Source organism: Amblyomma mixtum, chromosome 9 (genome assembly GCF_055824585.1).
Source record: "Amblyomma mixtum isolate Tamu chromosome 9, ASM5582458v1, whole genome shotgun sequence".
NCBI lineage: Eukaryota > Metazoa > Arthropoda > Arachnida > Ixodida > Ixodidae > Amblyomma > Amblyomma mixtum.
The window spans coordinates 118191151-118204509 of record NC_143020.1 but is presented as its reverse complement, the minus strand read 5'-3'; the positions used below and the strand labels follow the sequence as shown (position 1 = coordinate 118204509).

General features: G+C 44.0%; 4 protein-coding genes across 4 annotated transcripts in view; 2 read left to right on the top strand and 2 right to left on the bottom strand.

Annotated features, from left to right (window-relative positions):
• LOC149330931 (RNA polymerase II-associated protein 1) overlaps positions 1–3921 on the top strand; it is a 39309-nt gene extending 35388 nt beyond the window's left edge. Inside the window, exons 27-28 of the mRNA XM_089561647.1 lie at positions 1201–1334; positions 1825–3921. Of these exons, the coding sequence (XP_089417773.1) occupies positions 1201–1334; positions 1825–1875 (185 nt within the window). The 3' untranslated portion in view covers positions 1876–3921. The remainder of the gene's footprint in view (positions 1–1200; positions 1335–1824) is intronic.
• Positions 3922–4097: 176 nt separating this feature from the next.
• The window catches only part of LOC149330928 (LYR motif containing protein 1-like), a 17452-nt gene continuing 8190 nt past the window's right edge, over positions 4098–13359 (top strand). The window contains exons 1-3 of the mRNA XM_089561644.1: positions 4098–6669; positions 6736–6796; positions 9367–9552. Coding sequence (XP_089417770.1) covers positions 6511–6669; positions 6736–6796; positions 9367–9533 — 387 coding nt within the window. The 5' untranslated portion in view covers positions 4098–6510 and the 3' untranslated portion in view covers positions 9534–9552. The remainder of the gene's footprint in view (positions 6670–6735; positions 6797–9366; positions 9553–13359) is intronic.
• LOC149330930 (peroxisome assembly protein 12-like) lies at positions 4914–6202 on the bottom strand. Its single transcript, XM_089561642.1, has one exon. It carries the CDS (start codon positions 6184–6186, stop codon positions 5173–5175), a length of 1014 nt encoding a protein of 337 aa, XP_089417768.1. The 5' UTR covers positions 6187–6202; the 3' UTR covers positions 4914–5172.
• The window catches only part of LOC149330929 (mitochondrial glutamate carrier 1-like), a 9240-nt gene continuing 5850 nt past the window's right edge, over positions 9970–13359 (bottom strand). Inside the window, exon 8 of the mRNA XM_089561641.1 lies at positions 9970–11903. Coding sequence (XP_089417767.1) covers positions 11888–11903 — 16 coding nt within the window. The 3' untranslated portion in view covers positions 9970–11887. The remainder of the gene's footprint in view (positions 11904–13359) is intronic.

Here is a 13359-nt window from a genome sequence, read left to right as displayed (position 1 = left end):
TGACAAATACGTTGCTGCAAGGTGGTCGGGAAGGGAATAAGTTTATAAGGAGATGAAAGGCAGAGTAAATGTCTCACTGATGGTGAATTGCTGGAGCTTGTTGAGAGAGAGAGGAGGAAATTGGTGGAAAGGGAAGTGATAGGAAGAACTCATTCAGTTCAGGCTGAGTGACGAGCAGAGTAAGGACACAGGTATGTTGAATGACCATAGATGTCAGTGGTTGTGTGGGTAATGTAGAGGTTCTGCACAGGCCTCCCAGCAGCAAGATCCCCTGCTTTCTGCACCATTTGCAGACCAGTGGTTTACGCAGCCACCCCTTTGTGTAAAGGCTGAAAGGCATCTTTAAATCACCTCTCTTTCCTGTTTGCCTTTCATATGCCCTCTTCCCTTTCCTCAAACGCAGGGTTGCCAACCAGAACAATGTTCTGGTCGGCTACCCTGCTTCTGGTTCCTTGAAGTTCAGAAGTGCAAGATGCCGGGCTAGTTGGTAATCCATGATGAAAAAACAGCGCAAGGAACGGGACGAAAACACGAAGGAAGAAGACACAGACACGGGCGCTGACTAACAACTGAAATTTTATTTCGATGCAGGACACATACGTAAGGTACAAAGAGGGGGGTGTGTCCAAGGCGATTCTGCACAATCACCGAAACAGTGTAGTCACGTCCAAGGGTAAAAACGATAAAAAGGTGAAAAAGCCGAAAAAAAGACAAGAGGCTCCCGGCCTCTTACACCGTGGTTTTATCGCTTTTTGTCTTTCTTTCGGCTTTTTCACCTTTTTATCGTTTTTACCCTTGGACGTGACTACACTGTTTCGGTGATTGTGCAGAATCGCCTTGGACACACCCCCCCTCTTTGTACCTTACGTATGTGTCCTGCATCGAAATAAAATTTCAGTTGTTAGTCAGCGCCCGTGTCTGTGTCTTCTTCCTTCATGTTTTCGTCCCGTTCCTTGCGCTGTTTTTTCATCCTTGAAGTTGTTCTGGTTAACTTCCCCACATTTCTTTTTGTCTCTCTCTATCTCTCTCATGGAGACACTCTAAGCACTACACTACAGGTTGTGTTGTCCTAAGCAGTGCTATGGCACAGGCAACTACTGTCCTTTGTTTTACGAGATTAAGCTTCTCACTGAAATTCTAGCTTTCTGGATCTTTGTTGAGCATTTTGTGCAAACTCTGAGCTCCTGTGTGCCATTGCAGGGCGGTTGGATCGTGCCAGAAGTCCATTGCTGCACACAATTGCTGAACAGAGTGTGGCACAGTTTGTGCACTCCACTGCCTCAAGCCCTCTCAAGGTGCACTTACTCCAAGCACTCTCACGCCAGCGGAGAAAGGTGTGTGTGTCACCGGACTTGAGGGACAGCACGGCAGCTGAAGATGTTTTCGCTGCCTATGCATGCGGTTCAACTTCATTTCCGTTTATGTGTCTGGGTAACAGTGCTGATAAGAATATGAAGGTGATGAAACACCATGGTACTTGCTGAAATTTTGTGTGTTGTATCGAGTGTAAACAAGTCTGCTCTATTGAAAAGGAACTAGTGTTAATGAAGTCAGATAATTTATAGACTTTCCCAGGTGTGCACTGCGTGGAATCTATCCATTGATTGTCTGCTTTAATCATTGCAAATGGGGAAAAAAAAATCTGGCTTTGGGCATTTGTGATGTAAAGTTAATGGAGTATACTATTTTTCTCCTCTGCATGGCTTTTAATATTGGCAACCAGCTAAGTGAGTACTTCTAAAGGCATTTTCAATGCTATGCGCTATCTGCACTGTATTTCATGTCTTCTCATAACTCCTTCTCTTGTACGTGTCATACTTTCAGGAAGCCGCCCAACGGATTTTGCAGTGGACACACACAAGAGCAGCAAGTTAGAAAGACTTGTGACTACTTCACTGCAGCTTCAGTCATTGCTGTGAAGTAATGGATGCTCTAAGTACCCACAGATGTGTGTGAAAGCTCTTCCAGCAAGCCTCAGTGAGCAAGCCAGAACTGTTTCAAGTGCTCTTCAATACATGTTTCTTTTTTTTTTTTTCTGTGCAAGGCCCCTAATTTTTGTGCTGCGGCGGGAAATTTTAAATTCTGCAAATTGAGGGCAAACGATCTCCAATGTTCCACTGGAAGGCTCTTGACTCTTTTCTTAGTACACCTATTCAAATCATTCAGTTTGAACAATGCCAAGAAACGGCCCATCCTGCCTGGTCTGAGCTGCTTCTGGACAAGTAAAGCCATCCAGTATGTTGCAAAAGAACTCTACTCCAGTTTCAAATTTGGTTTTGTTTGTCAGCCATGTGGAGTATCTTTAAGCTTCCCGTGAAGCCTGTCAACGTGGAGTGATCATGGCGAGTATGGCGTCCTTGTCTTGCACTGACCCTGCTCAGCTGTGGCGGTGGCCATCCCAGCTGCTGTGTTCTCACGACTCCGCAGTATTAACGCTTAACGTTATCTAGAGCTCCACACGAGCAGTTAATTTTTTTGTTATTGATCAGAAAGTTTAGCATGAGGAGTACTGCAACTTTCAGTACTCATTTGACATAGTAATGTATGAAAAACGGTAGCATATATTCTAGATTTTTATTTTCTATTTTCTGACTGAATATATTTTATAATTTTTGTGAAATTTGCTGTGGGTCTTTCAAATCTAGCAACTTTTTTTTCTTCGTAAGCATACAGAGCCCATTTTTCCCTTTGATATATTAAAAAGAGAGTTCTGCTTGTTACACTATAATGTGCTACAATAGAGCAAATTTTTTTAGTTTATGGGAAAAAAAAATTTTTTACACACACCGCTCTATATTTGCATGCAGCAGCAGCCACCATGCCACCGTTTTTTACCTTCGTGCTTCACAGTTCTGTGCCCATTCGTCTTTTTATTTTTTTTTTCATTTGCCTACTCCTTATGGCTCTTTCACTGCCTTTTCTTTTTTCAGCAACCCGCATCGCATTCTTCCCTTGTTTGTAGCATCTCGTTCGCGCGCTTCACCTCTATATCACAAGGTTGTCAAGAAGTTGGGCTTTCCTCTCAGCTTACATGTCTGGTGGGTGAGCTGATCGTGGATATCTCAAAAGAAAAAAAACATTCGCTATATTTGTAGCTCAAACAGCGAAAAAACAAAAAACAAAATGCCCTGTATTTGTAGTCTTGTTTTCAATACAAGTATAATGCAAGGTATTTCAGAGCAGAAGATTCAAGGAAAAAAATGCCTTGTATTCTTGCAAATATGGTAATACTGATTTCGACAGGCTAAAATATTATGACTTCCTGGACAACCATGTGATTACGTTGCTACCACAGCCGCAGCTTGCTTGAGTAGATGAGGGAGCAGTCATGTTAAAGCATAGGCTGAACTATATTTGATACCATGTTCTACCTTTCAGGAGAATTCAAACGATTAAGTAATCACATTCTGACCATTCTATCACACCTTTTGATGTCCACAAACACGTTATTATCGAAACGACAGTGTGGCTGCCAACAAGCAATTCCTGGGAAAATGGGCGATTTTTCGCAGAATCGTGGAAAACTGGGGGCCTTAATAATCTGTATATATGGGTTCACAAACCTCTATAAAGGCATTGTGTGATGTTTATATGATGTGATCTCTTTAAAAAGCAGCGACTTCACACTGTGCACCACCTCTTGGTTGACAGTCATGCCTGTCCCATCAATATAGTGGCAAGTATAGCAGTACTTGGCAAGCTGCTACTGTGTACAGTATGGGTTGTACTTGGAACACGAGAAATGGTGATAGCGATTCTTAACATGGAAGAAAGTAGGTTTCACTGCAAAGCAGAAACACAGATTCAGGCTCCTCCTTTTGAGCTCTCTGCGCATTTTTTTTCGCTTTGCAGTGAAACCTACTCTCTCGAGTTAAGAACCAGTTTAACCATTTCCTGTGTTCTGTCTAGGTATGACACATACTGTACAGTCGGGGTCAAAAGTCTCCGGACCACGTATTCCTCAAACGTAGCTTATAGCTCTACTTTCTGACAGCGGCTGGAGACCGCACTTGAGGAGATGAAAGAACAAAAATTTAACTTTTACCTCCACAAGTGTGGTCTTGAGCCGCCGACTAATAGCAGAACTATCGGCTTCGTTAGAGGATCACGTGGTCCGGAGACTTTTGTCCCTGACTGTACCTGTTACCCAGCAGGGCTATACAAAAACTAAGTCACATGTTACACAAGAAGGGAACACTGAAAAACTATGAGCTAGCAACAAGGGCTGTCTGCGCCACTGTGAATTCACTTTACAACTAAAAAACGGCTCACTTTCTGTGCCAAGAACTTTATTCACAAAAAAACAACTGCACTGGCTGTCCACAGCCTGTGTTCAGTTTGTAAAAACATAAGTGGGAAACTCTGCTTCATGCATCACCAGGTGTTAACATCACAGCAGCAATGCTTGAGACAAACATTCTGCTCTGTGTTGGCAAAGCTCCAGAACTTATGCCTCCTAAGGCGACACCGGGAGAATACCACCCCTGCCACTTGCAAGATAATGCCTCAGTTCCACACCATTTTATTTACTTTTACTCAAATTTTAGCAACATTTTGATGGCCCTGTGTAAAACGAAAATAAAGCGAGATGGTATTACCTAAACCGTGTTTTACAAGTAGGACAACAAGCAAGCAACACAGCTCACAGATATGTTGGTACTCAAGTTGCTGGTATAATATGCAAGCACTTTCTGCCTCCTGCAGTGCAACTAAGCTCACTGAATAGGTACTTTAATGAAGTGTCACAGTAATGAGATATAGGTCAATTCACTTCGTGTGGCAACTTAATTTCAGCTATTGGCGTACTAACTAGTGAACTACCGAAGCAGCCAGTTCTTGCTGATGTGCCCTTTTCGGAAAACCCTGTGGACTATCCAGTAAAGAGGAGCTTAGTCGATCCATAACAGTCGATATACAACTGGCAGAGGCAAGGCATGTTTTGTAAAGCAGCAGTATACATCGAACTGCGATGACACTGCTCAGACAACAAAGGCATGTTTGACATCCTAGCTCAAAGTACCAAACACGGCTAGCAATCGAGTATCTGAATCAAACTCCAAATCCGCCGCGAGTGTCGGCACGCTCTGATCGGAACGCTGGTTTCGGAGATTCAGTCCGGCCGATCACGCGTCGCTTCACGAGGCTGTCATTCATCGGGCTCCGAGGTTTTCGTCACTGTCCAACAAGCAGTACGACATTATCGTGCGACGACGGGTATCCCGTGACGGGGCATGTACTGCGGCCGCTCGACAAGTGGTTCCTGATGCACCCGTGGCAGAACACGTACCCGCTGGTGGTCAGCACGGCGGCGTGCGCCGAGATCTCATTCAGGCACAGCGGGCACACACCACGCCGCTCTGGAGACTGCGCGTCGTCGACCTGTTGATCCGACCGTTCGTCATTAGATTGCATTGGTGGCGTCGGCACCGGTGGTTCCGCGATCAGGCTGCCTTTCCTTTGAGTGTTCCACCAGTCCATGAAATGCAAGAGGAAAGCTGCCGTCGCCAGCGTGGCGGAGAATGCGTCGGCAACCCCACGCAGAACGCGAACCGCCCTACCCGCACTAATGGGTTCCGCGCCGACGGGAACGGTAGGGGCGACTTCCAGTCGTACCGACGACAGAGAAAGCGTCGGCGAATGCACGGACGATTTTCCGATTGCGTAGAAGAGAGCGAACGACAGTGAAGCGGCTTCGCAGGCCAGCGAGAAAGACGGGTAGATGCGGCGGAGTGTTGCGATCCAACCTTCCTCGTTCGCGCGGGCGTCCTCGTCGAAGACGAGAGAGTCAAGCTTAGCACGCACGTAAGGCAGCAGCACAAGGGACGCCAGGGATCTGAGGATGTGACTTCGTTTTAGCGCATCGGCGCCGCTGTGGGTGCCTGTCGCCGTTGCAACCCGTCGTAAACCGTAGAAGTGCTCGGAAAAGGAGCTCGCGTAGCGGGTCAGGTGGTACAGCTGAACCGACAAGTCTGTGAGCGTGACCAGTTCGTCGCGATGCGCCTTCAGCCACGATCTATGGCTACGTTTGCCGCTGCGAAGGTCCGCGCAGTAGGAAATCAGGTGCCTCAGTGCATTTCTAAGTGCTCGCGCTAGGTTTTCCTGGGCGAGAACTTCGAATATCGATGGTTGTTGAGCCAGCTGAGTCGCCAAATGAGCGCCGTACTCCGCCATCTTTGTTATTCTCATTCGACCTTGCCTTGGATTTGGCTACGTCGTTTTGTAACTTAAACCAACGCTTGAACTTGTAGTTTCAACAGTTTTCTGTAAAGAAGTAAGAAAGATATATTTAATACTGCTCTCTTTAAAGTGTCTGTATCACAAATAAGAGCTAATGTTTGTGGTATACGCTAGTTTAAAGAATAAAATACGCAAAAGTAAGGCGATATTAGACGAAGCCGGTCATCAGTATGGCCAATCATAGCCAGTTTGCGTTTTGTTTCGAGTGCACATGCTTACAGAAGCGCGAAGACGAGAAAAAGTGTTTTCAGCGTTGAGCTGTCACGTTTTTTAATGTTTTCGGCTACCATGTTTCGCCGCGATGTGCTGCGGCTTTACAAACAGCTGCTTCGAACGGGAAGAACTTGGGCTGCGGAAACTCCGGAGAAAACTCAGGAGGAACAGTTCTACATTATCTCCGAAACGAAGGACATCTTCCGACGAAATAAACAGGTTAGTAGCATTCATTCGCATTCATACTGTAAGCGTAACACTAGTATTCTCATTCTATCTTTTTAGATACAAGACAGTGAAGCTATTAAGGAGTGCTTGAGAGAAGGACAGTCAAGGTTGGACTTGGGTAAGTTGCAGACGGACGGGAGATGTCTTGCAGCAACTCCTGGCGCCCTGCGCCTTTCGCTCGGCTCCAGTGCATCGATATATTAAGCGGGTGCAGAAAAGGCGCTGACGTGCTCAATATTGGCACCTTGTTACAGCTTCAGTGCGTTGTAGAAAGGTCATTCTGGGTTTTTTTGCGCAAAAGACACGACACAAAAGAAACGAGGTAGACAGGACAAGCGCTTACTAACAACTCAGGTGTTTATTGACGGAACATTTGCTTAAATACAGCAGCTGCTCTTATCAAACATGAAGAGGGAAAGAAGAGGCTTCGCATACATATATATCAGATCAGCACAGATCCCATCATCGCACGAGTGAATGCATGTTTTGAGCTCTAATTTTGCGCAAGATAACTGATTTCTTTTTTTGACAGCAAAATTGAAGGATTGCTGACACACGAGTTACCCGATTTTCCTATCTCATGCTAATGAGATATGCTAATGATAATGAGAGGCTAATGAGATAGGAAAATCGGGTAACTCGTGTGTCAGCAATCCTTCAATTTTGCTGTCAAAAAAAGAAATCAGTTATCTTGCGCAAAATTAGAGCTCAAAACATGCATTCACTCGTGCGATGATGGGATCTGTGCTGATCTGATATATATGTATGCGAAGCCTCTTCTTTCCCTCTTCATGTTTGATAAGAGCAGCTGCTGTATTTAAGCAAATGTTCCGTCAATAAACACCTGAGTTGTTAGTAAGCGCTTGTCCTGTCTACCTCGTTTCTTTTGTGTCGTGTCTTTTGCGCAAAAAAACCCAGAATGCTTAGGCACCAACTAGCCTGCAAAAACATACTCGCTAGAAAGGTCAACTAAACCTAAACAGTGGCATCTCGTTGATTCGGCTAATTCGAACTTCCGTTTTATTCGAACTGGCCTTTTGACCCCGTCAACATCAAAGGGAGCCCTAACCGGGCTCCTTCAGTTCGAACTTCGCCTAATTGCAACAAATCCCCCTGAGTAACAGTTACCGAGGTTAAATTGTATTGCATAAAGGTGGGATTAGACTTCTGTTTTTGTGAAAAGTGGAAAAACACTGGGAAAGATGAGTTTCAAGACACATGCTAGATTGAGAATGGTCAGAACGGCGATGGATCGGCCAATCAAAAGGATGAGCGCTACTTCCACCTGATTAATTAAGTGAAAACCACATCTGAACCTTTTACTGAATGAATAAATCTGTTGGAAGTAGCACTTATTCTTGTCTGTCTCTCTCTGTGTGCATGTTGATTGCAATGCTTCCGAAGAAAGGTGCGTGCCAAAGGCTTAACTCTTTCGGGACTGTGAAAAAAAAAACAGGCGATTCTAAGGGGTCTTTGAAAAACACAGTTATTAAAAGCTGTGCTTAAACAAATGTAGTAAACATATACCAAAATGTAGCTATATAAATTCTCTTTCATGCAAAAAAATATTTCACTCAGGCATTATGCATAAAACGAAAAAAGGTCCAGTGTGAATCTTTGGAGCAATAAGATGAAAAAGTTGAAAATTGTCAATGTAAAAATAATAAAAATTTGTAAATATACAAAGATGTGGCACAATGTTCTCTTTTGTTACATGTGGTAATATGGCTCACGTATTTGTGGGTGTCTTCTGTTGAGTGGCTCCCAGCCTGATCTTTCAGAGGGAGGCTTCACCTATGGCTCTTGTGCTAGACGGCGAAACAGTTCCGTGCTGCCATCTAGCGCAAGTGAAGGCATATTCCAGGCGTATTCTAGGTCTAGGCATATTTGTTCGTGTTTGCACAAATGGTTTCAATGAACTCATTTGACAGAAACAACGGAAAAAAGTGAAGAGCTGACAGATATTTGCATGACGAGCTTCTCAGTGCAATGCTCCCATCGCCGCCCATGCACACACAGGGCTCCCAAAGCGCTTCTGCGTCAGTGAAAGTTGGTCACCGCTATAGGTGGTTGAAACCCTAGCAGATGGGAATAATACAGCGAGTACACGCAGTGAGAACGTGTAACCACTCAAACACGACCCAAGTCTGAAAGTACCCTCAACTTGGAGCACTAGCTGAAGTTCCAGGCTGATTGGCGCTTGAATCATCATCAGAACTGAATTCCGAGCTTGGGATGTCGTTCTCAGATTGTTCGCTTCCGCTGTCATCCAGGAAAACCGAAGTTGAGGTAGCAGAATCACGCGAATTGTGCCGAATTCATAGCCAGTCGTGACGCGAGCTCGGCACCATTTTTGTTAACATTTGAGACCATGCCTGTCCAAAAAAAAATTCCTTCTACGTCGCGGCCTGCCCAAAAAAATTAACCACGCGGAAACCAAAAATATGGTAGTCATATTATCCACAGAATAAGAATATGTAATCCAACAGGCGGGAGTTTCAGTTCTGCAGCGCGTCGAAATCCCTGGATCATATGTGATCCATGGCCTGGCTTATATGGCAGTCCCGAAAGAGTTAAGGACTTCGACAGAAAACCATGGAATGAAAATCCAGCGTACGTAGTTATCTGTCCGTGCGACATCCATGGTGACGGCCGTTTCGAATAGCAGTGCATGTGTTGTGCTTCCAGCACTGCACTACCACAACCCATACCCAAGGCCTGTGAACCTGGCACCGAGTGCGTTGAGCCCGAGCCACGCGAAACACCTCAAGGTCCAACGGAAACTATGGAAGGCCTCAAGACCCATATACATTCGCTCCATCGACGCAGAGAGCAGTCCACCGGACAAGAACTAGCCGCCACATCTGGCATCAGGTTATGTAGCTGGTGTTAATTGCATGAATTCACGTTTTTATATGTAATTTATGGCATCTATTGAAGCGTGCTGCTATAGGAAAAGATTTATGTACCTTATGAAATAAAACGTTCAGCTCCAACCAAACCCAACTAGTGCAGGTAAAACTCTCATTTCATGAAGAAATGGTGTTGCAGTGCTTGCTGTGGGAATGGTGTGTGTGCATGTTGGGAATGGTTTCATTTCGGCAAGAACTTGTTTGAATGAAGAAGAGCGAACCAAAACCAAAACTAGGCTGCGCAGCCAAAGGAGAGTTTTTCCAATGCAGCCGTTATGTCAGAAGCATTGTTGGGAGAACTCTTGAATGTGCATTAAATGGCTCGAATAGAGTTTAAACGGTTACTAATGATGCCACGTACAACAAAGTAATCAACAAATTGGTAACAGAAATAGTTTTATTTCATTCCTTGTGTTAAGGCTTCCCTATGCACAATTGTGAAGCAATGCAACCATAGGAAACGGAAAAAATGGAGCTGCTGAAATAAGGGAACGTTCCCACCAACCACTTAGTATATTCACTGTCTACATAAAAGAGGCAAGTTTTCCATATTAGTTCGCTCCTAAACCTTAACAAGAACAACTCGCAATGAAGAGGGTTTGCTTTTTGGTCAACGCAACAAAGCACTACTTAAAAAATGTACTCAAAGCAATAGGGCTGTCACAATTGCGGTAGTTCACTGTGTAAAGTTTCCCAAATCCACCGACTATGTATATAAGACCCTACAAAAAAAAAATATGTATACGAAGACCGCAAGGGCGCAAAAGCACCGCGGTCACTTGGTAATCTGGCTTCATGCAAAGATCCTTAAAAACAAAAAAAGCGTTTATCCACTCTCAGCAACATACCTTCCATTTTGCATCTCACTAAGTAGAAATAGTATTTTGCAGGAAGATGCATGTTTCCAGCTAGGGAAAAAAAGAGTAGTAAAGGAACAATGTGATGTTCTGCTCATGAATGTTTGATTACAAACGCTACATTTGGCAGAGGCTTGTCTAGTGGCCTCATACTGCTTGGAAAAGTAGAATCTTGCGTGGCAACATCATAATGTGCATTCACTTCTGAAACTTTCGGACATTGTGCGATATGCGGATCGTGCTGTACAAAACAGTCGGCTGCATACATCAACATTTCCTGAACATGCATGCTTTGCCCGCTTGGTATAACCCTGGTAGGTTCGGCAAACTTTTGCCACCCGAGTGCTCATGGACTTCACTTGAAAAGAGCTAGCAAACATACTGCAACAGTAAAGGCAACATTCCTTACTACTTTTCTCATGTTAAACTAGCAAAAAAAGCATTTAAAAAGCTCGGAAACTGTACTAGACTCACTGCAGCAAAAGTCCTAGTGGCAGGTCAACAATAACTTGGTAACACGACACACCACAAGGAGGCAGGCAACACTGGCTTGAAAGATGGGTATGAAAGTCCACGGTCCAAACACTTTTCCATTCTTGTCTCTTGCCAACATGAAGCGACATACTTGAGTTACGACGTCCAGTCTTGTCTGGGGAGAAATTGTGTGTCGTAGAGATGGTTTGTTTTTGCTGCACTCGTTACCACAAGAGCAGCTTTGCCTGCTTCCATGAATGCAGAAGGAGTCTTTTTAAGCACAAAACATTGAGGCAAGGATCGTTAAGATAATTACATCCTAAACTTCCCCTGCTGTCGACTTGCTAGTAAGGACGCATAGATGGGGGCTGTTCCTATCTATGGAGGCGTCTCATTTGGGGAGGGCTTTTGAGTAACACTCCATTCCCCATTTGTCTTTGGTAGCATTTCTGCAACAACAAATGGTGCTACAATCTTTCCGTATGTGACACTGCATGTCACTAGAGGAGCATGCCAGTAAACACTGACACGTGCCGGTACATTTTGTACAGACCAGGCAAGTTGCATTCTCCAACTTGGTACACAATTCAAAACGCAGCACCGAACATGTGTACATGCGTACACATGTGTGCCACATGTGTACGCATGTGGCACGCATGTGTACACATGTGTACATGTGTAGAATAGCCAAGTGCTTTTCATAACTATACTCGTAATACTGGAAATGATTACACCAATGAGCTCGTACACTGACAGCTGTTTTCCTAATTGACTGCATTCTTTTTGTGCCATCTCCTGCTGCTGCGACGGAAGAAGACATAGCCACACTTTGTTTGAGTAGTTCAGACAAGAACAAGCTGCATAGTGGTGGAGGGGTATAGGGGGGGCTGGAGGGGAGTCGTCTTCATTCGAAAGCCCATGTGGTTTTTGTTAGGTTTGTTGGCGGTGCGAGTTTCATGGTCCAGACTAGGCTGTCTTGGCTCTGGAATAAAAAACAGGAGTCGTTTTTTAGTGTTATACTCACTGTTGAATTGAATTGAATTGAATCCAAACTTTATTTCAAAAATGTGCACATTCTTTAGAATGAGCCACAGGCCAAAAGCTAAAGAAAATAGCTTGAAAATGCCTGTGGCTCATCTAAGAGCCATTACAACATAATAAATAAGATAAACACATTCATACAACGATGGCAGGTCGCATACGAGCACACTATAGAAAGAATTAATATTTACAATTGAACGGATTGCTACACAGAGATGTAGTTTGAAACTAGAAAAAACAATTAAAACTGAACAAGATGCATTTGAAAGTTACACACACTGCTGGGTTGATGACAAATGGGAAAAGGACACCGATACATACACAAACTACAATATATGATAAGAAGTTATGGAATATTATTTACAAAGTACACTTTTAAATCATGTGGTCGGAGGTTATACATGCTAAGCTGGTTAGATTCGTAGCTGTTTAGAACATTAGGTATAAGAAAATTAAGTGCTTGTTTACCATAATCAGTTCTAGTGCGTGGAACTGTCCATTTTGCAGTTGATCGGGTTTGAACATACTTTTCTATGGGCTTTAACATTGCGATATTAAGCAAAAAATTACATATTACATTACATTACAAATTACATTACAAAATTACAACAGTTATGGGCAAGCACATCACTAGAATTCCCGTGGTGGTCAGACGGAACTACAGCTCTTTGCAAAGTGCTCATACTGATTTACATGGAAGCCCTGAAGCGGTGCTGCTTAGTCATTCAGTGACGGCAATGGAGTGACCCAGCAAACTGTTGCTGTAAGCTGCATTCACACCACCGGGTTGCAGAGGCTGTGTAACCGTCGCAGTCAAATAGCAACCGCCACTTCAATTTTAAAAAATTAGGGACAATCAATTGGACTGATGTGGAGGAGATGCGACAGCACTCTTCTTTCACTCCCAATCTATTCACTTTCCGACTACGCACAGTATGTCACATTATCGTGTTAAATATGGCAGTTACTGAGTAGTTATATTCTAGATTCGGTTTTCAAGCCCCGACATTTCAGAAATGACATGAAACGACAGCTGCTTGTTGCCAGCAAACACAAATTTGACAGGCTAATGTCAACCTTGTACTTCTCGGACATCGGTAGTGGCAAGCCACTCCTTGATTTTAAGTCACCATGGTTTTGCAATGACCGCAGATTGCCAATGGGAATAAGCATTGAGCCTATTGATTTTGAGTGGACGAAATGGCCATGTAAGGTTGAAATATCATGCAAGTTTGTACAAGGCGTACTTCTTGACTATATAACATTAGTGGTGTCTATGACTATTTTCTTTAGCCGTAGCAGCTGCATCGGACTTTACTGCATGCCTTTGAGCACCAGACACCAGTCTAGAAGCCGCAAAAAAAGCCTCCCTCTTCGACTGGCTGGCCACATCTCAA

Coding starts and splice junctions, on each gene's coding strand:
- LOC149330930 (XM_089561642.1), bottom strand. CDS start 6,186: ATGAGAATAACAAAGATGGCGGAGTACGGCGCTCATTTGGCGACTCAG.